Genomic DNA, 14,284 nt, shown 5'->3' on the forward strand with positions numbered 1-14,284 from the left:
CCCCCCCCCAAAAAAAACCAGTAAAAAAAAACCAACCCAACCAAAAAAGTAGAACAGTCAATCCTTCTACCATACTACTAACGCCTTCACCCAGTAGCTCAATGCTGGAGTAGTGCTCACAGTCACAGCCACTGTAGAGGACAGTGACAAGAACTCCCTACGGGTCGTCACAGGACACAACTCTCCTTCCTCTCTCAGTCTCCGGCCAGAAGTAACAACCTGGCTGTGTTTTAACATTAAAGTCTGAGAAAACATACAAGATCCAGAAAACATCACAATGCTCAGCTCTACAGAAAGTAACCCTGCAGCTCTGTCACAGAAGAGGCTGCACGAGAAGCCACCCAGAGACACACCAGACTGTCGCACAGCACAAAGTTGGTTTTACTGACAGACATCCTTGAACAAAAACCCACCAGAACAACAACAAATCAAGACAAAAAATACAACAGGGGCAGCCCCGCCACACTTCCAGCCTCTCCTTCCTGTCAGCAGTAGCAACAAAAGAGCATTTAATCTTTTTAATCTTCAAGGCTCAGGGCAGCAATGCCTCTCTGTTGAGCACACAGCTGGGCAAAAACACTCCCCAATCTTCGAATGTACTTCAAGCATCAATAAATTGTTCTTGGGAACACCTGGCACTTTTGATCACCAATACAGCCAGCTGTAAGTATAATGTCACATTTCAAAATGGTGATTTGAGGTTTAAAATATAAACCAAATAATCCTGAAAGGCTTCAGAAAAAGGGACAACAACAAATTCCTCTTTCTTTGACCAGCCACATTCAGAAGCAATAGTCTCCAAAGCAAGTCCTTCCCACTGATGAGAGGAAATCCCTGCAAGAGCCCCATGTTCTTGTCAGGTACAACTGATTCACCTGGAAAATGAGAGTCAAGGAAAAAAAAAAAAAAAAAAGAACAACAAGAAGAAGGCCAGCAATCCACTACTGAAAGCATTTGTTGTATGTTTGCTTTCAAGAGCTACTCAAGGAAACGTGCACCTCCTATACTGAACCCAGAACACCAGGCTTTCAAGATGCTTCCTTCCTGCGTGACACTAGACTTCCAAGCACCCCATATATTTAACTTCCTTCAACTTCACCCTAAGTGGATGCTTTTGTTAAATAAATAATGTTAAAATAAATGGTTCTACTAAAATTACTACTAAGCAAGTACCCACTGATACTGAGGGGAACTGGGGGGGAGGTTAATAACTGCCCAAGTTTGGAAGAACATCTACTCAGGTAGCAAGGAGTTGTTCAGATGGTATCAACCATTTGGGTGTACCTACTTTTGACTATGCCACAAAATCAGGAGTTTGGGGGACAGGGAAAGAGAAGCAGATGCATGAGCCAGAGGACATGTGCTCAGCAGGCTTCCCAGAAAGATATAATTAGACTGCACAGTGCTGCACGAAAGCAGTTTCATGTACCTATGAAAACTGTTTCCATACCTTCAAAACAGTACACAACTGTTGATCTCATAACCTTACCTAACAGTTTCTGAAGTTGTTGGAATTCATCTTTGGGACAGACACGACTTCGCTGTGAGATTTCTATCCTAATTTTTGAAGCATTTTTTTTAAAGTATGGTATTTCAGCCTTACAAATAAAGCACACAGGCTGGGTGCCACGCCACCACACATCACCACACAAACACTGATACATAAGACAATTCTCCCACCTGCTTTGCAAACTTCAGCTCCTTCGCAAAGAGGGAAACCTAACACACCAGGTACGTTAAGATACTGTCAGCCAATGCCCTGTATAATACCTCAGGGTAAACAGGTTGGCCCTGTGATGTGATGCTGATTGCTGTGCTCCTCCAGCATTGCTCTGCGCCCCACCTCCATGCCTGCCAGCCGAGCTGCCCCACTCACATCTATGTGCACGAATCAAATACGAAGGTATTTGACGCCTTTTATCATGGCTCACTTGAGGTAGTCTTCTCTCCACCATGGTGACATTACTCCAGAAGTGGTGTGATTGAAAAAAAACAAACAAAAACAAAAAAAAACAAGCCACAAACTTCGAATACACAAGACCACAGAAACTGACTTTGTCTCTCAGTCACTAAGTTAACACAGAAAAGGCTTCTGTTTAAGATTTCATCGCTCTGCACCAAATTACTCATTAGTCTATGCAACAGATGAAGATGACCCTCCAAGCTATTCAATAACCACTACGCCAGCAGAATCCAACAGTGAGGAGATGCAATCTGAAACACTACAAAACTAGACAGGTTTCTTCTAATCTACAGTTCCATCTTTTAAACATAAGCAATTAGCTCTTCTGTTCCCAGCCTCGGTCCCATCTCAGATCTGTTTCTTTTCCCCACTGGGACAGGGAAGAAGGAAGTTTGCTAGGTAAATAATCATCACTAATACACTAACAATTAAAAGGTGATTTGTTAATCATATGACAGTCTTGTGAATACTCAACATGATTAAATCAGTTTTAGTAACATCCACATACCACCCACTTCTCTATCACTTATTTCATTTTCACTAGCAGTTCCCTTTATCATGAAACATTCTCATCTTCTCCAGACTTAACCCTACTAAGATTAGTTGACTAACTTGTTTTCCAGCTGTTGTAATTTGCTTCCCCTTTTGCCAACTCCACAATATCATCTAAGATCAAAGCACTGGGAGGCAGAAAGTCTTGCCTGCAGCTTTCATGGACACTACAGTCACATGTAGGATACTTTCACCTCCCTTCTACACCTGTGCTGCATCTTTTCTACATATGTTCTGACATCACAGGGAAACCACTGTCACAAATCTGACCGACTTCAAACCTATGCTTTGTTTTAATACCCACAGATGTTTGCCACCCTCCAAGCACATGGAAAGACAAGGCAACAACACCTCTCACTAGAACTAAGACAAATCTTTTTCACAGTATCCTAATGCCACACTTCAGTTTTTAGCTATCCACACTCATTCTGGAAAGGCACATTCTGGTGGGACTGACTTCATGATCCAGATAAATAGAAAACTGAACAAGTTGTCAAGTTGCTATCTTGAACAGGTCCAAGCACTGTAAATAGAAGTCATACGTAAAGAATTCACAATGTTTTAGTTAAATATTAACATTCACTATCATTTGATTATCAAAACCAAGTTAACACTTTCAAGGCCAGTATTTTTCAGGACAATACACAGTTGAAACAAACCACATAGGCCTTCTTAAGTACTGGGAGAAAAATCTCAAAAATGCCAAGCATGGGACAAAACTCCTGAACGGGGATAAGGTAAGGAGATGAGAAAAGGAAGCCATTCGTCAGGAGAAACACTTGCTCAGTCGCTGCAGATAAAAAGATCAGACGCCTTAATTGTGACATGCAGTTATTACTGCCATGACCCTGCCCTCTCTTCGTAACTCAGGTAAGAAAGACCAATCCTCGACAATATTTGCAGGTTGGACATCGTGACGCTGCAGACATCCTCACAAACTTCAGCCCATGGGCCAATAGGAGACTGGGCAGCAGCACATTACTGCACAGGAACACAGACAGTACTCGAGCCAAAATGAGTTCCTCTAGACCCATCCTGCTGGGGGATGAACCACCTGGTCCAGGGAACTGAACCACCTACCTGGTGCTCTGAAACAGTGCACAAGAGTAGCTATAAACTACGTGCTGCTGGGTAAGGTGAACTTACCTTACAAGCAGCATTCCTGATCTTCCTGACCCTGCTCCTTGTGTGCCCAAATATGTGTCCCAAGAACAAGTACCAGAAAATATTTGTTTCTCTGATGTTTTGTTCTTGGTGTTTCATTGGGACAACCCATATACGGGGCTCTCTCTCAGCCGTAAATTAAATACAGAATAGAAAGCCTAAAAAAAAAAAAAACCCAAAAAAACACACACCTCCATACTACGTATTGAACTTTCCTGCCAAGGATAAGATTAGAAATTTAAAAAAGAACTTTCCTTTTTTACCTATGGTTGCTGATGGATAACCCTGAAACATGCAGCTACAATGCAGGAGTACAAGGGCAGGAAGGAGCAGGGGAATGACTGTTCCAGACAGGGACACCAGGTAGAGCAGAGGGGAACATGGATGGAAACTAGAAGGCTAATGGGGAAAACAGAACCAAAGCAACATGAAAGCTTAAATCTCTTTCAACATCTTCTGAATTTAGCAGCTCTCTAGAATTTATCTGGAAAGCTTTAATTTAAGCCAACGGTTTTTAAGTGAAGGAAAACCACAAATCTCATGCTATTCCAGATGTCACTTCATTGAAAATGGACACCTTCACAACCAGCTGGCCTGTAATTCTCATCACAGTGTTACCATGACAAACAGCATGACCAGCTCCAGATTAAATGCTTTTCCTAAATTCCAGTTCATCCTCCTTGACAATTTCTTTCAGAAAACGATGAGGGCATCTTTTACAATCATACACTTGCAGCCACAGTAAGCAGAGAAAACTGCTAAAGCACATTAGAAATGAAACTGCCTGAACAGTTGGTAAATACACAGTGAAGCTTACAACTCCAGCCACAACAGGTGCAAGGCTGGTGCGTGTAGACTGAATGACTGAGATACAGGATCTACCAGGGAGTGGAAATGAAAACCAACAAAACTCCAACCTCTTCAAACACAAATACCAAACAAAAACACAGTGGTTTCACACACTCACAGAAAATAAGGAATAGGAAAGGTCCAAGAATCAGTCTGATTTCTCAAGCTGAGAATGGTGTGAAGATTTTGTAATGTGGAGTTATAGTTTGTGCCATTTGTAGAAGCAAAAATTTACAGTAGGTTGAAATCAGATTCCAGTATCCAAGACACTATCTTCAAGCTGATAATAAACATTAACTCTATACACATTCTCTCTAGCACAGCAAACCCACACCGAAAGTCTATATGAGTCCTGGTGGCAATATCGATTTTAATGTAGTTGTCGTTTTCTACACCAATTGCTTGAAAGTATTTTGTGTGTACATAGCACCCCCCAGAAGAAAAGAAAAACAACGTGTGAGCTCACTAGGAACGTGTTTATCATCCAGTGAAATGACAGTTAGTTATCACATACATCAGCATATGATAACGCACTGTTTGCAGGCAAAGCCAGCTCAGCACAGCTCCAACACTGGGAAATGTGGGTGCTGCGACCAAAACAGCCATCTACATCCTGCACTCTGCTCAGCCAGAATGCACATAGATTCACGCCTTGTCTTAAGATGGCGTTCGTTAGCAGCCCGGTAAGTGGAAAGCATCATTAGACGCTCTGCTTCCCTTTTCCCCCCCTCAATCCATACAAGGCAAACATGGGCAAAGGGAATACACTAGTTTTGATCTTATTGCCTCTGGCCCAGCTACTGCATTGGGTACCATAACTTGAGAGTTTAATAGATTTGGGATTAAGTAGAAGCTACTCAGCCGGGAGCCCAAAACCACATCCAGACAGCTTCTGAGTATGTCCAAGGATGAGACCCCATAGGCACTGAGCCAAAGCTTGGTCACTGCTCCTTTTGGGAAGGACCTTGCCAGAGATCCCTTTGAATTAATAACTGTGTTCTAAAAGTGCTCTTGAAATGCACACCTGTCTCCTACTCCAAAAAATACCAAGCCATGAGCAGTGCCAAATTTCTCGCTGTTATCACATGCAGATTTGTGTTGTAACCATTCAGGTTACTTGCAGTTACCTGCAGTAATCCTGTAAGACATCACTGCAGCCCAGGGCATGAGGCAACACCCAGAGCCATTTCACTTCATTAACTCAGCAAAAAACTCAAGAGGAAAAAAGAAAATGATGATTTAAAAAAAAAAAAAAAATTAAAAAATTTAAATTTCTGCCAGATTAGCAAGACAAAACAACAAAAGACCAGACCAGAAAAATGCCATAACTGCAAGAAAGATAAGGGAATAGAACCTGGCAGGGCACAGACATGCCCTTGCAGAGGCAAAGAGCATCACACCACTGCTTGAACTAACTCAGGTCCCCACCAAGACAGCACTGCCCCATTCTCACAGCTGGACCACAGGGGTTCCCCTGAATTAAGCTCCCCTTTTCTAGGGAAGACAATCTGCTGGAGGCCCAGCCCAACTGGAATGAAAAAGATCAAGCCAGCAGCAAGTAGGTAAAATCATGGCACGTTCCTTGTGAAGGAAGATGATTCAACCCAAATCAAGTGGGAAGCAAAGAGCCAAGAGGAACAGCACTGCAGCAAAACAAAGCATCCGGAACAGAAAAGCAGCCACAACAAGAATTCCCATGTGACCAGACGTGAAATACTATTACATAATTGTTCTAGATGATTAAAAAGCAGCCTCCAACTAACCACTTGGCCCTGCACTGCTGATCTGGAATGCCACGAGCGCGCATGGAGGGATGCATTACCATCCACTGCAATTTAATCAAACCTCGGTCATTGCCCATTGCCAGCTCTTGGTGTCCATTATGCAGATTAGCATTCAAAACACCACCACACAACAATACTGAACACAGCAGACTGGTCATCTTGGTAACAAAGGGAAAAGCAACAGCCATCAGCCCCATAACTACGCACTGCCTTGAAAACTTCGCCCCAGGAGTACAGCTGGCTTTGCAGACTGATAGAAGATGCAGCCATTAAAGAGTGACAAGGCTGGAGAAGTCCCTGCTAAGTACACACTCCAATTTCCCGATACACCGCACAGCAATATACATTTAACGTAATTACGCTGCTTGTTATGTCAATGTTAATTTATTGGAATGGCCACTCTGCAAATAGCCAAAGTGAGACTCAGCTTTCTCCTTTTCAAAAAAAAGAAGGAAATATTTCTCGGCATCCATCCTCCGGACAGCAGCGAGACACAGCCTGTTCACATGATTCACTTGCTAGCTTGTGGCCCGAAGGACAGTTCAGGATGTGTGTCTCACAAGTGATAGGGGTGCACTCTGTGGTGATGTGACAGTGGTGACGATGCGACAAAGAACAGCTGAAAATCTTCCAAGAAGCATTTAGCATTAAGAAGCCTCACAAGAGAATTCTCCTAGAGAGATACTCTCTTAGGAATATTTACACATGAAATAGCTCAAGACCAAGATTTATGCATCAAGGCAGGGCATGAGCTCAGATCCATGATTTAATATGGCCACTGGAATTCCTGTGGTTAAATTACGCACCTGACCTCTTCGCTATATGTATCTCAACGGCATTAAATAACGAGCAGCACGTCCTTTATTACCTCTCCCAGTTCTAATGACTGGCAGCACTATAAAAAGCAGCGCTCCCAGTGACTCATTGGAGGAGGGCAGGGCGATGGCAGAGCTAGGTGAGGCAGTGCTGGCCTCCAAGGAGTATGAGGCCACCACCAGCTCCAGCAGCCTCCTGGGTCAGAGCAGGGAGCAGCCAGACAACGAGTAAGGCTGCATCACAACTCCACAAGCCCCAAGTGTGATGTAGGGATGGGTCAGCTGAGAGAACAAGGGCAGAGACACCGCACTGGATTGAGGTACCATGAGAGGAGAGGATGTGGAGACAGCAGAACTTAGAGTAATAGAATCATCAAGGTTGAAAATGACCATTAAGATCACCTACCATCAACCCATCATGTATATGCACATTAACCCATGTCCCTCTGTGCCATATCCACACAGTTCTTGAACACCTCCGGGGACAGTGACTTCACCACCTCCTTGGGCAGCCTGTTCCAATGCATTACCACAGGAACAAAGTGGCCTAGTGGCCAAATAAAAGTGCATTTTTTATTGATATACTTTTGGCTCTGTTTACGATATTTTCATATAACCCTTGGCTATGACACAGATGACTGCGTATTAGACTAAGATTTAATAAAACTCTATTTAGAAAGATGAGAACATTGCATAATCTTTCACAGAAACTAAAGTATAGTTGAGAGGAGTTAAGGGAGATCTGAATATCTTGGGATGGGAACACCTCCTCAATCCCCCAGCAAAGTCCCTTTGCACCAAGGCTGGTGGGACGCGCACAAGGAGAGTAGGCAGTGATGAGGAATGCTCCCACACCTCAGGAGTGCCTGGTGGTTTATAGAAGGTGTCCATTCAGCCATACACCGAGGCTCTGCTTGGGTTTTTCCTTTTTCTTTACTGTGATGAAAACAGACAGCACACCCACCCAGAAAGCCCCAAAGAGAACAAAAACACAAGCTAGGGAGGAATCCTGACCCCATAAAAACAACCTAATTACAATTATAAGGGATTAGAAATTGAAGAGAAAAAGCTGCCAAGTTTTTGGAAGCAAACACACTGCAACTCCACACTGAAAAAACCCGGAGTCTCTAAAGATGATTATTATTCTTTCTAGTAGAAAACAAGACAGCAGGGACCGCAGCTGTTTATTTATCCATTAAAATTGATCTGCCCTTTGCCGCAAGTTCTTCCAAAGAACACTTTATTATTATTATTATTATTATTATTAAGAAAGCGTGCAAGATAGCAAACTAACTCTCTCTCAACCATCTGAGGCCAACGTGATGATGACCTTCACAAGTTCCCCAACATTTTGAGAAAAAATTTTGTTACAGTTTGCACTAGAAGGAAATATTTCAAGATCATTTCTTTATGCTCCAGCATCTGTGTGAAGCCCAAAAAGCATACGAATCATTCCATCTCTGGTTATAAACAGAAGGAAATCTGCTTCTCTTATATGCTGAATTTCATCAAGCGCTCTAACGCCACAAGCCAACCAAATCCACCATGTGCCTGTGCTTTCCTCATGGAAGGAGTGCAGCAGGCTTGTTTTAAAACCATTCTGGACTCCAGTTTTTGGAGGATTGGCTTTGCTTGTTTTCCCAGTGTTGCACACGCTTTCGAGGGACACAAAGAGAAATGATGATTTCCAACGATTAATAACAGCACCTGCTGGCAGAGCAAAGCATGAGCACACCGGCCACCCAGTCACTGCTGCATTGCTTTCTCCCAATCAGATAAGCACAGCTAATCCCTAACACACTTCTAGCAGGAAGTAATTGTGCTGAGTTTGGGGGTTTTGAGCCAAAGGGGAACCACTTTCCTGGTGTAACAGCTTAAATCTGCACTTCCAAGAGCTACAGATAACACTGCGCTTTCAAGAGCTGTCTGCTAACACCACAAGGCCCATGGCAGAGCCTTCACACAGCCAGAGCACGAGCAAAACCTGAGAAGGTGAAGACATGGGGCTTCTTTTTGAATATAGGAAGGATTCAGCCTCCCTCATCAGAATTTTTCCACTTTAGCCATTGCAACAGGGAGCAGAAAACAGAGCTTTCTACCTCAGAACAGCTATACAACTCACACGAGACATTTCCTCTCTTACTACTCTATTGAAAACCATATCAAGGGCGTGACTGTAGAATGAGAGACATTCGCAGAACTTTGTCCATTTCCCTGAACCATGTTTCCCTGTGCACCAGCCCGGCTCTTGGCTCTGACGGCACATATAGAACTGAGAGGCACCTTGCCTGCGCCCTGCCCCAGCCCTCCCATGGCCACCTGTCTGGGACAGACCCACGTTCTGGGACAGCCAGACACGCACACAAACGGTGCTGAGAACACCATCTCAAGACACGAGACTAAGACAAACCCACGCAGCAATGGGGACAGGATAAGGGGAAAGGGGGGGATCGGTTCCACGCGAGCAGGGATCCGGGGACCCAACAGCCCTCCGCTCACCTTGCTGACGACGTTCTGGACGAGGCCGGCCCGGATGCGGTAGTGCCACTCGTGGCAATCGCACTCGCTGGCGTTTCCCACAACGGGGGTGGGCAGAGCGGCCGGGGGGAAGATGCTGCCGTTGCCGCTGCGGTTGCCGTGGCCGGGAGCCACGCTCCAGTTGCCCTGCCCGTCGGCCTGCTGGCACCAGAAGTCCGGCTGATCCAGCAGGAAAGAGTCCGAGAACTTGCTGAAGCCGATGAAGAGGGCCGGCACCCAGGTGAGCAGCACCAGGGTGCGCTGGTACCCGCCGCCCAGCCCCCCGAGGAAGGGCAGCACCGAGCCGTCGTAGTCGAGCAGCAGAGGGCTGCAAGAGGCGGCGGGCGGCGGCACCGCCTGGATCTCGGCGGCCCCGGCGGGGGGCTGCCCCGGGGGGGGAGCGGTGGCGCCCGGCACGGAGCCGTTCTCCTCGGGCAGCGGCCGGCCCCCGCCGCCCGCCTCGCGGCGCCGCTCTATCGCCATGCGGCCGCCCGGGGGGCCTCACATAGGGGGGGGCACGGCGGCAGCCTTGGCGCCCGGCGGCTGCCGGCGAGGCGGAGGGCGGCTTTTCCTCCTCCTCCTTCTTGTGCCGTCCGCGCACGCACACCTTGCGGCGGAGCGGGGCGAGCAGAGGGGAAGGCGGCGGCGAGCCCCTCGCCCTGCGGGCGCGGAGGGCTGCGGCTGGCGGCGGGCCCCCCTCGCCGTGCCCGTGCGTCAGGCGGCACTCATCCCCGCGCTCCCTTCCCCCCTCCAAGCGGCACCGCCGAAAATAAAGGGAAGGATCCAGCCGGAGCCGAGCATGCGATGGGCCACGGGAAAGGGAAGAGGGAAAGAAAAAAAGGAAAAAAAAATAACAACAACGAAGAAAGCACACAAAAAATCCCGCAGCCCAATCACCCCGCGAACCAAACCCGGCAACAGCGAACCAAGCAAAACCGGTGCAGCAAGGCTCTGCGAACACGCCTCCTCTCCCGGTTTTGGTGAGGAGGAGGAGGAGGGAGGAGAAGAAAGCAAAGGAAGGAGGGGAAGAAAACAGCAGCTCCCGATGCGGCTGCCCGGCTCCCAGCTAAAGGGCCCCCCCCGGCCGCGGCAGCAGCGGCGGCGGCAGCCCCCAGCACCCCCCCGCGGGCCCCTGGCCGCCTCCCGTCCCGCACATCTGGCTCCGCAGCAGCAGCGGGCGGCCCCGCCGGCCTCTCCGCGGCCCGGGCTGCGGGAGCGCCGCCGCCGCCCGCCTCTCTCCTTGCCTCGGCCACTCGCCCAGCCGCCCCGCGCCGAGCCCGGCCGCCCGGCCGTCCGCCTCCGCCTCCCGGCAGCCCCCACCTGCCGGCCCGTCCTCCGCTCCGCCCCCGCCGCGCCGGGCAGCCGCACCTGCTCCCGCCGCGCCGCCGGCCCGGCTCCCCGCGGGGACCCGCCGCCCGGGGCGGCCCCGCACCGCCCCGCTAAAGGCAGAGGGCTGGGAGCGGCGGGCCCGCGGCGCTGCGCGGATCAATTATTTACGCTGTGCGCCTTTACTAATGCAGTGCGGCTGCGGTTGGCTGCGCTGCAGGAGGAGGAGCGGCTGAGGGGGGTTAGGGCTGCGGGGCCAGGGGCGCTTCGGGGAGTAGAAGCGGGGCGAGGGCGGGTCTGCGTGTCTTCGGGTCGGTGCGAGCTTCAACTAATCGCGTGAGTGCCTCCCGTTAATTGTAACGTAGGCATTTCGGATTGGTGAAGGTTACTTTTGTGTTTGGCTGATCCCGCTTGGGCATGTAAGTGCTTCAGCCTGTGCGTGATGAGCTATGCAGTTGTTTCTTTCTATGGAAGAAGAGAAGCAGAGACTGCAGATCAATAGGTGCTCGTACACAGGAACGTGGTTAGTGAGCAGAAAATACATGAGTGCATTAGTAGAGAAATGGCATCTTCACTGAATGTGAATGGAAGAGCAGGTCTGTGGTGGACAACCGTATTTATCTGATCTGGTCTCTGCAAATGAGTTACGGTGCATCATTAACTCCTCGGATCTCGTTCCCCTCAGCTCCTTTCGTATGAAGGGCACCATGAGGCTTTACCAGTGGCTCTGATCCTGTCTGCATGGCTTCCCTCAGCACGGCTTGCAGGACTCAGTCCCTGTGGCCTCCTGCATCGGGCAGCCCCCCACCCTGCTCCTCACACACTTTGCCATCCCATCTGATTCCACATTTCCCTACTCAACAGCTGATTCCCAGGAAGTCCCCGCCCTTCTCCATGACTGTTAGTGCACACTATCACAACCCTGCTGCCTCATGGCTCCCTGTTGCCCTCATGTAGCTCAGCCTGCTGGCTCATGTAGGCCTCAGCCTGCTGAACCCCCCTGCAATAGTGCTGCCTCCTGTCACTTCCAGTTGCATTTCTATAGATTGCTTTTAATTCCCAATTCATCCTCTTCTGGTCACTCCCCAGTTAATGCTGCCTGTGGAGGCTGCTAATGAAACAGACCCCTTTGGAAATGCATTTGTAATCCACTCGATTGCCAGGTAATGACCAATAACTGCTGGCATCAGAGTTCCATGAACACTACCTGACATTTTCACATAAACCGAACTTAATTTATGAATAGAGGTGCAGAACCTAACTAAGGTCACTCCATTCTTCCACAACAAGGTCCGTTCTGCTGCTGTCAAGGGCAATTTGGTCAGCTTGACCCTCCTGGCTGTTTGCAATGGATTTTCCTGTTAGTACTGGGAAGAAAATGGCTGCCTGCTCTCTGTGTTTTTAAAGAGCCCTTCCACAGAAAGGCCCCACTCGTGCTTTTCCATCAGCACATTCCTCAGTTGCCCTTCCCAAGCTCCCAGGGTTGGACAGTAATGTTTCCAGCCTTTCCAGAGCCACTCCTTTCAGCACCCTTACCCACAGCCAGGCCAGCGTGTTGACTCGAACACCTCCAACTTGCTGGAATGCTTTTGTACTTTCTTCTTTCCTTTTCCTTTGTCACTGCTATGTGTAATGGCAATCACCTAATCACAAGTGACCTCTCTTAGCAAAGCCTGGTGCGCAGAAGGCATTAGGCACTCTGAGCCTTCCCAGCATCAGTCAATAGCTTTGTCTCTGATGACTAATTCACTTTCTTTTGACTTCCTCTCCCCACTGCCGTACTTACTGAATGATTTCATGTTACTTGTGATGCTATCACTAGTTAAGGTTTATTTTCTGCATCAGCTTTTTGCACTTCGTCCCTGCAGACTCCTGCTATCCAGTGCTTAACCCACAGGAACCTCACCTGATTTCTCCATGTTTTTGCCATGGTGAGCTTGTGATTTACCCCAATTGGTTGCTCACTACTCTTCCTGGATGCCTTCTGCAATAGGACTGGTCTAGCAGTTCCCTGATACCACCAGCTCTTATTTTCCACAAAGGGCAAGGCCTACAGCTGGCAAGAATAAACAGAAATGACCTTTGGGAATCAAACTATAGATTTGAGAAATTTGACTAAAAGCAAGGAACAGAAAACTTTGGAAGAGATGGGAGGGAAAAAATCATCCAAGGGATGGAATGCCTCCCCAGCAAGGACAAGCTGAAAGAGCTGGGACTGTTCAGCCTGGAGAAGAGAAGGCTCCGTGAAGACCTCATAGCAGCCTTCCAGTATCTAAAGTGGGGTCTATAAGAAAGAAGGGTCAGTCTCTTTAGTAGGGTCTGTTGAGATAGAAGGGGAAATGGTTTAAAAAGAGGACAGATTGGATTGGAAATAAGGAAGAAGTTTTGGGGTTTTTTTAATGATAAGGCTATTGGGGCATTGGAACAGGTTGCCCAGAGAGGTGGCCGATGCCCCGTCCCTTGAGACACATAAGGTCAGGCTGGATGGGGCTCTGAGCAACTTGATACAGCTGTAGGTGCCCTTGTTTGTAGCAGGGGAGTTGGACTAGATGACTTCTAAGGGTCCCTTCCAACTCAAGTGGTTCTGTGATTCTATGAAGAAAAAAGCCTCAGAGAGAGGGGTAGGAGTGATGTGAAAGAGTACATATGTAGAAACTGAATAAAATCCTACGGGGCAATGAAAAGCATATAACGAGAGGTGACAATTTCTCAAGCTGTCCATATACATTCATGCAAAACACCTCTTCTGGGCTGCTCCTCCGTTCTAAGATATTGTTTGGAACAGAAAATTTCCAAGGTGTATATTGCTGGGAATCACATATTTTTATGTAGCAGAAGTTTTCCCATCCTTGAAATAGGGATCCTCAAGAGACTGTTTGTGGGTCCAGGAGGGTTGAGGACAAAAAAAAAAAAAAAAAAAAAATGGAAACAAAAGAAAAGAAAATACATTTTTAGTAGCTAAGAAATGTGTTTTTGAAGAAGTAGTAGTATTGAAGTAATATTTCACTGAAAGAAATAACAGAAAGGTCATTATGTGTTCTAGTGAAAATTGATTTTGATTTGAATTGAGAAACAAAAACAGTTTGAAAGGGATACTCCAAATGCACGGTGGAGGTTATGCACAAATAGATGTTGAGGGTAAGATTACAGAAGCAAGCCTTTCACTCCTGTGCAGGGCTTCTTAACCAGTGCCTCACTGACCTCTGACAGAAGATGAAGTATGTTCGGGTTGCCTGTTTGTTAGGAGACAAAAAAATACACTGAGAAGATAGGTTGTACTCCAGAATGACTCAGTGTCTTTCAGCATATTTTTT

General features: G+C 47.5%; 1 protein-coding gene across 2 annotated transcripts in view; it reads right to left on the reverse strand.

Moving 5' to 3' along the window:
• SLC22A23 (solute carrier family 22 member 23) overlaps nucleotides 1-10,127 on the reverse strand; it is a 97,481-nt gene extending 87,354 nt beyond the window's left edge. For both annotated transcript variants that reach the window (XM_042808951.1, XM_042808950.1), the window contains exon 1: nucleotides 9,627-10,127. In XM_042808951.1, coding sequence (XP_042664885.1) covers nucleotides 9,627-10,127 — 501 coding nt within the window. The remainder of the gene's footprint in view (nucleotides 1-9,626) is intronic.
• Between the last annotated feature and the right edge of the window lie 4,157 nt (nucleotides 10,128-14,284).

This window comes from Centrocercus urophasianus, unplaced genomic scaffold, assembly GCF_019232065.1.
Source record: "Centrocercus urophasianus isolate 14NV4802_14NV808 unplaced genomic scaffold, USGS_Curo_1.0 seq_11, whole genome shotgun sequence".
In the NCBI taxonomy this organism is placed as follows: Eukaryota; Metazoa; Chordata; class Aves; order Galliformes; family Phasianidae; genus Centrocercus; species Centrocercus urophasianus.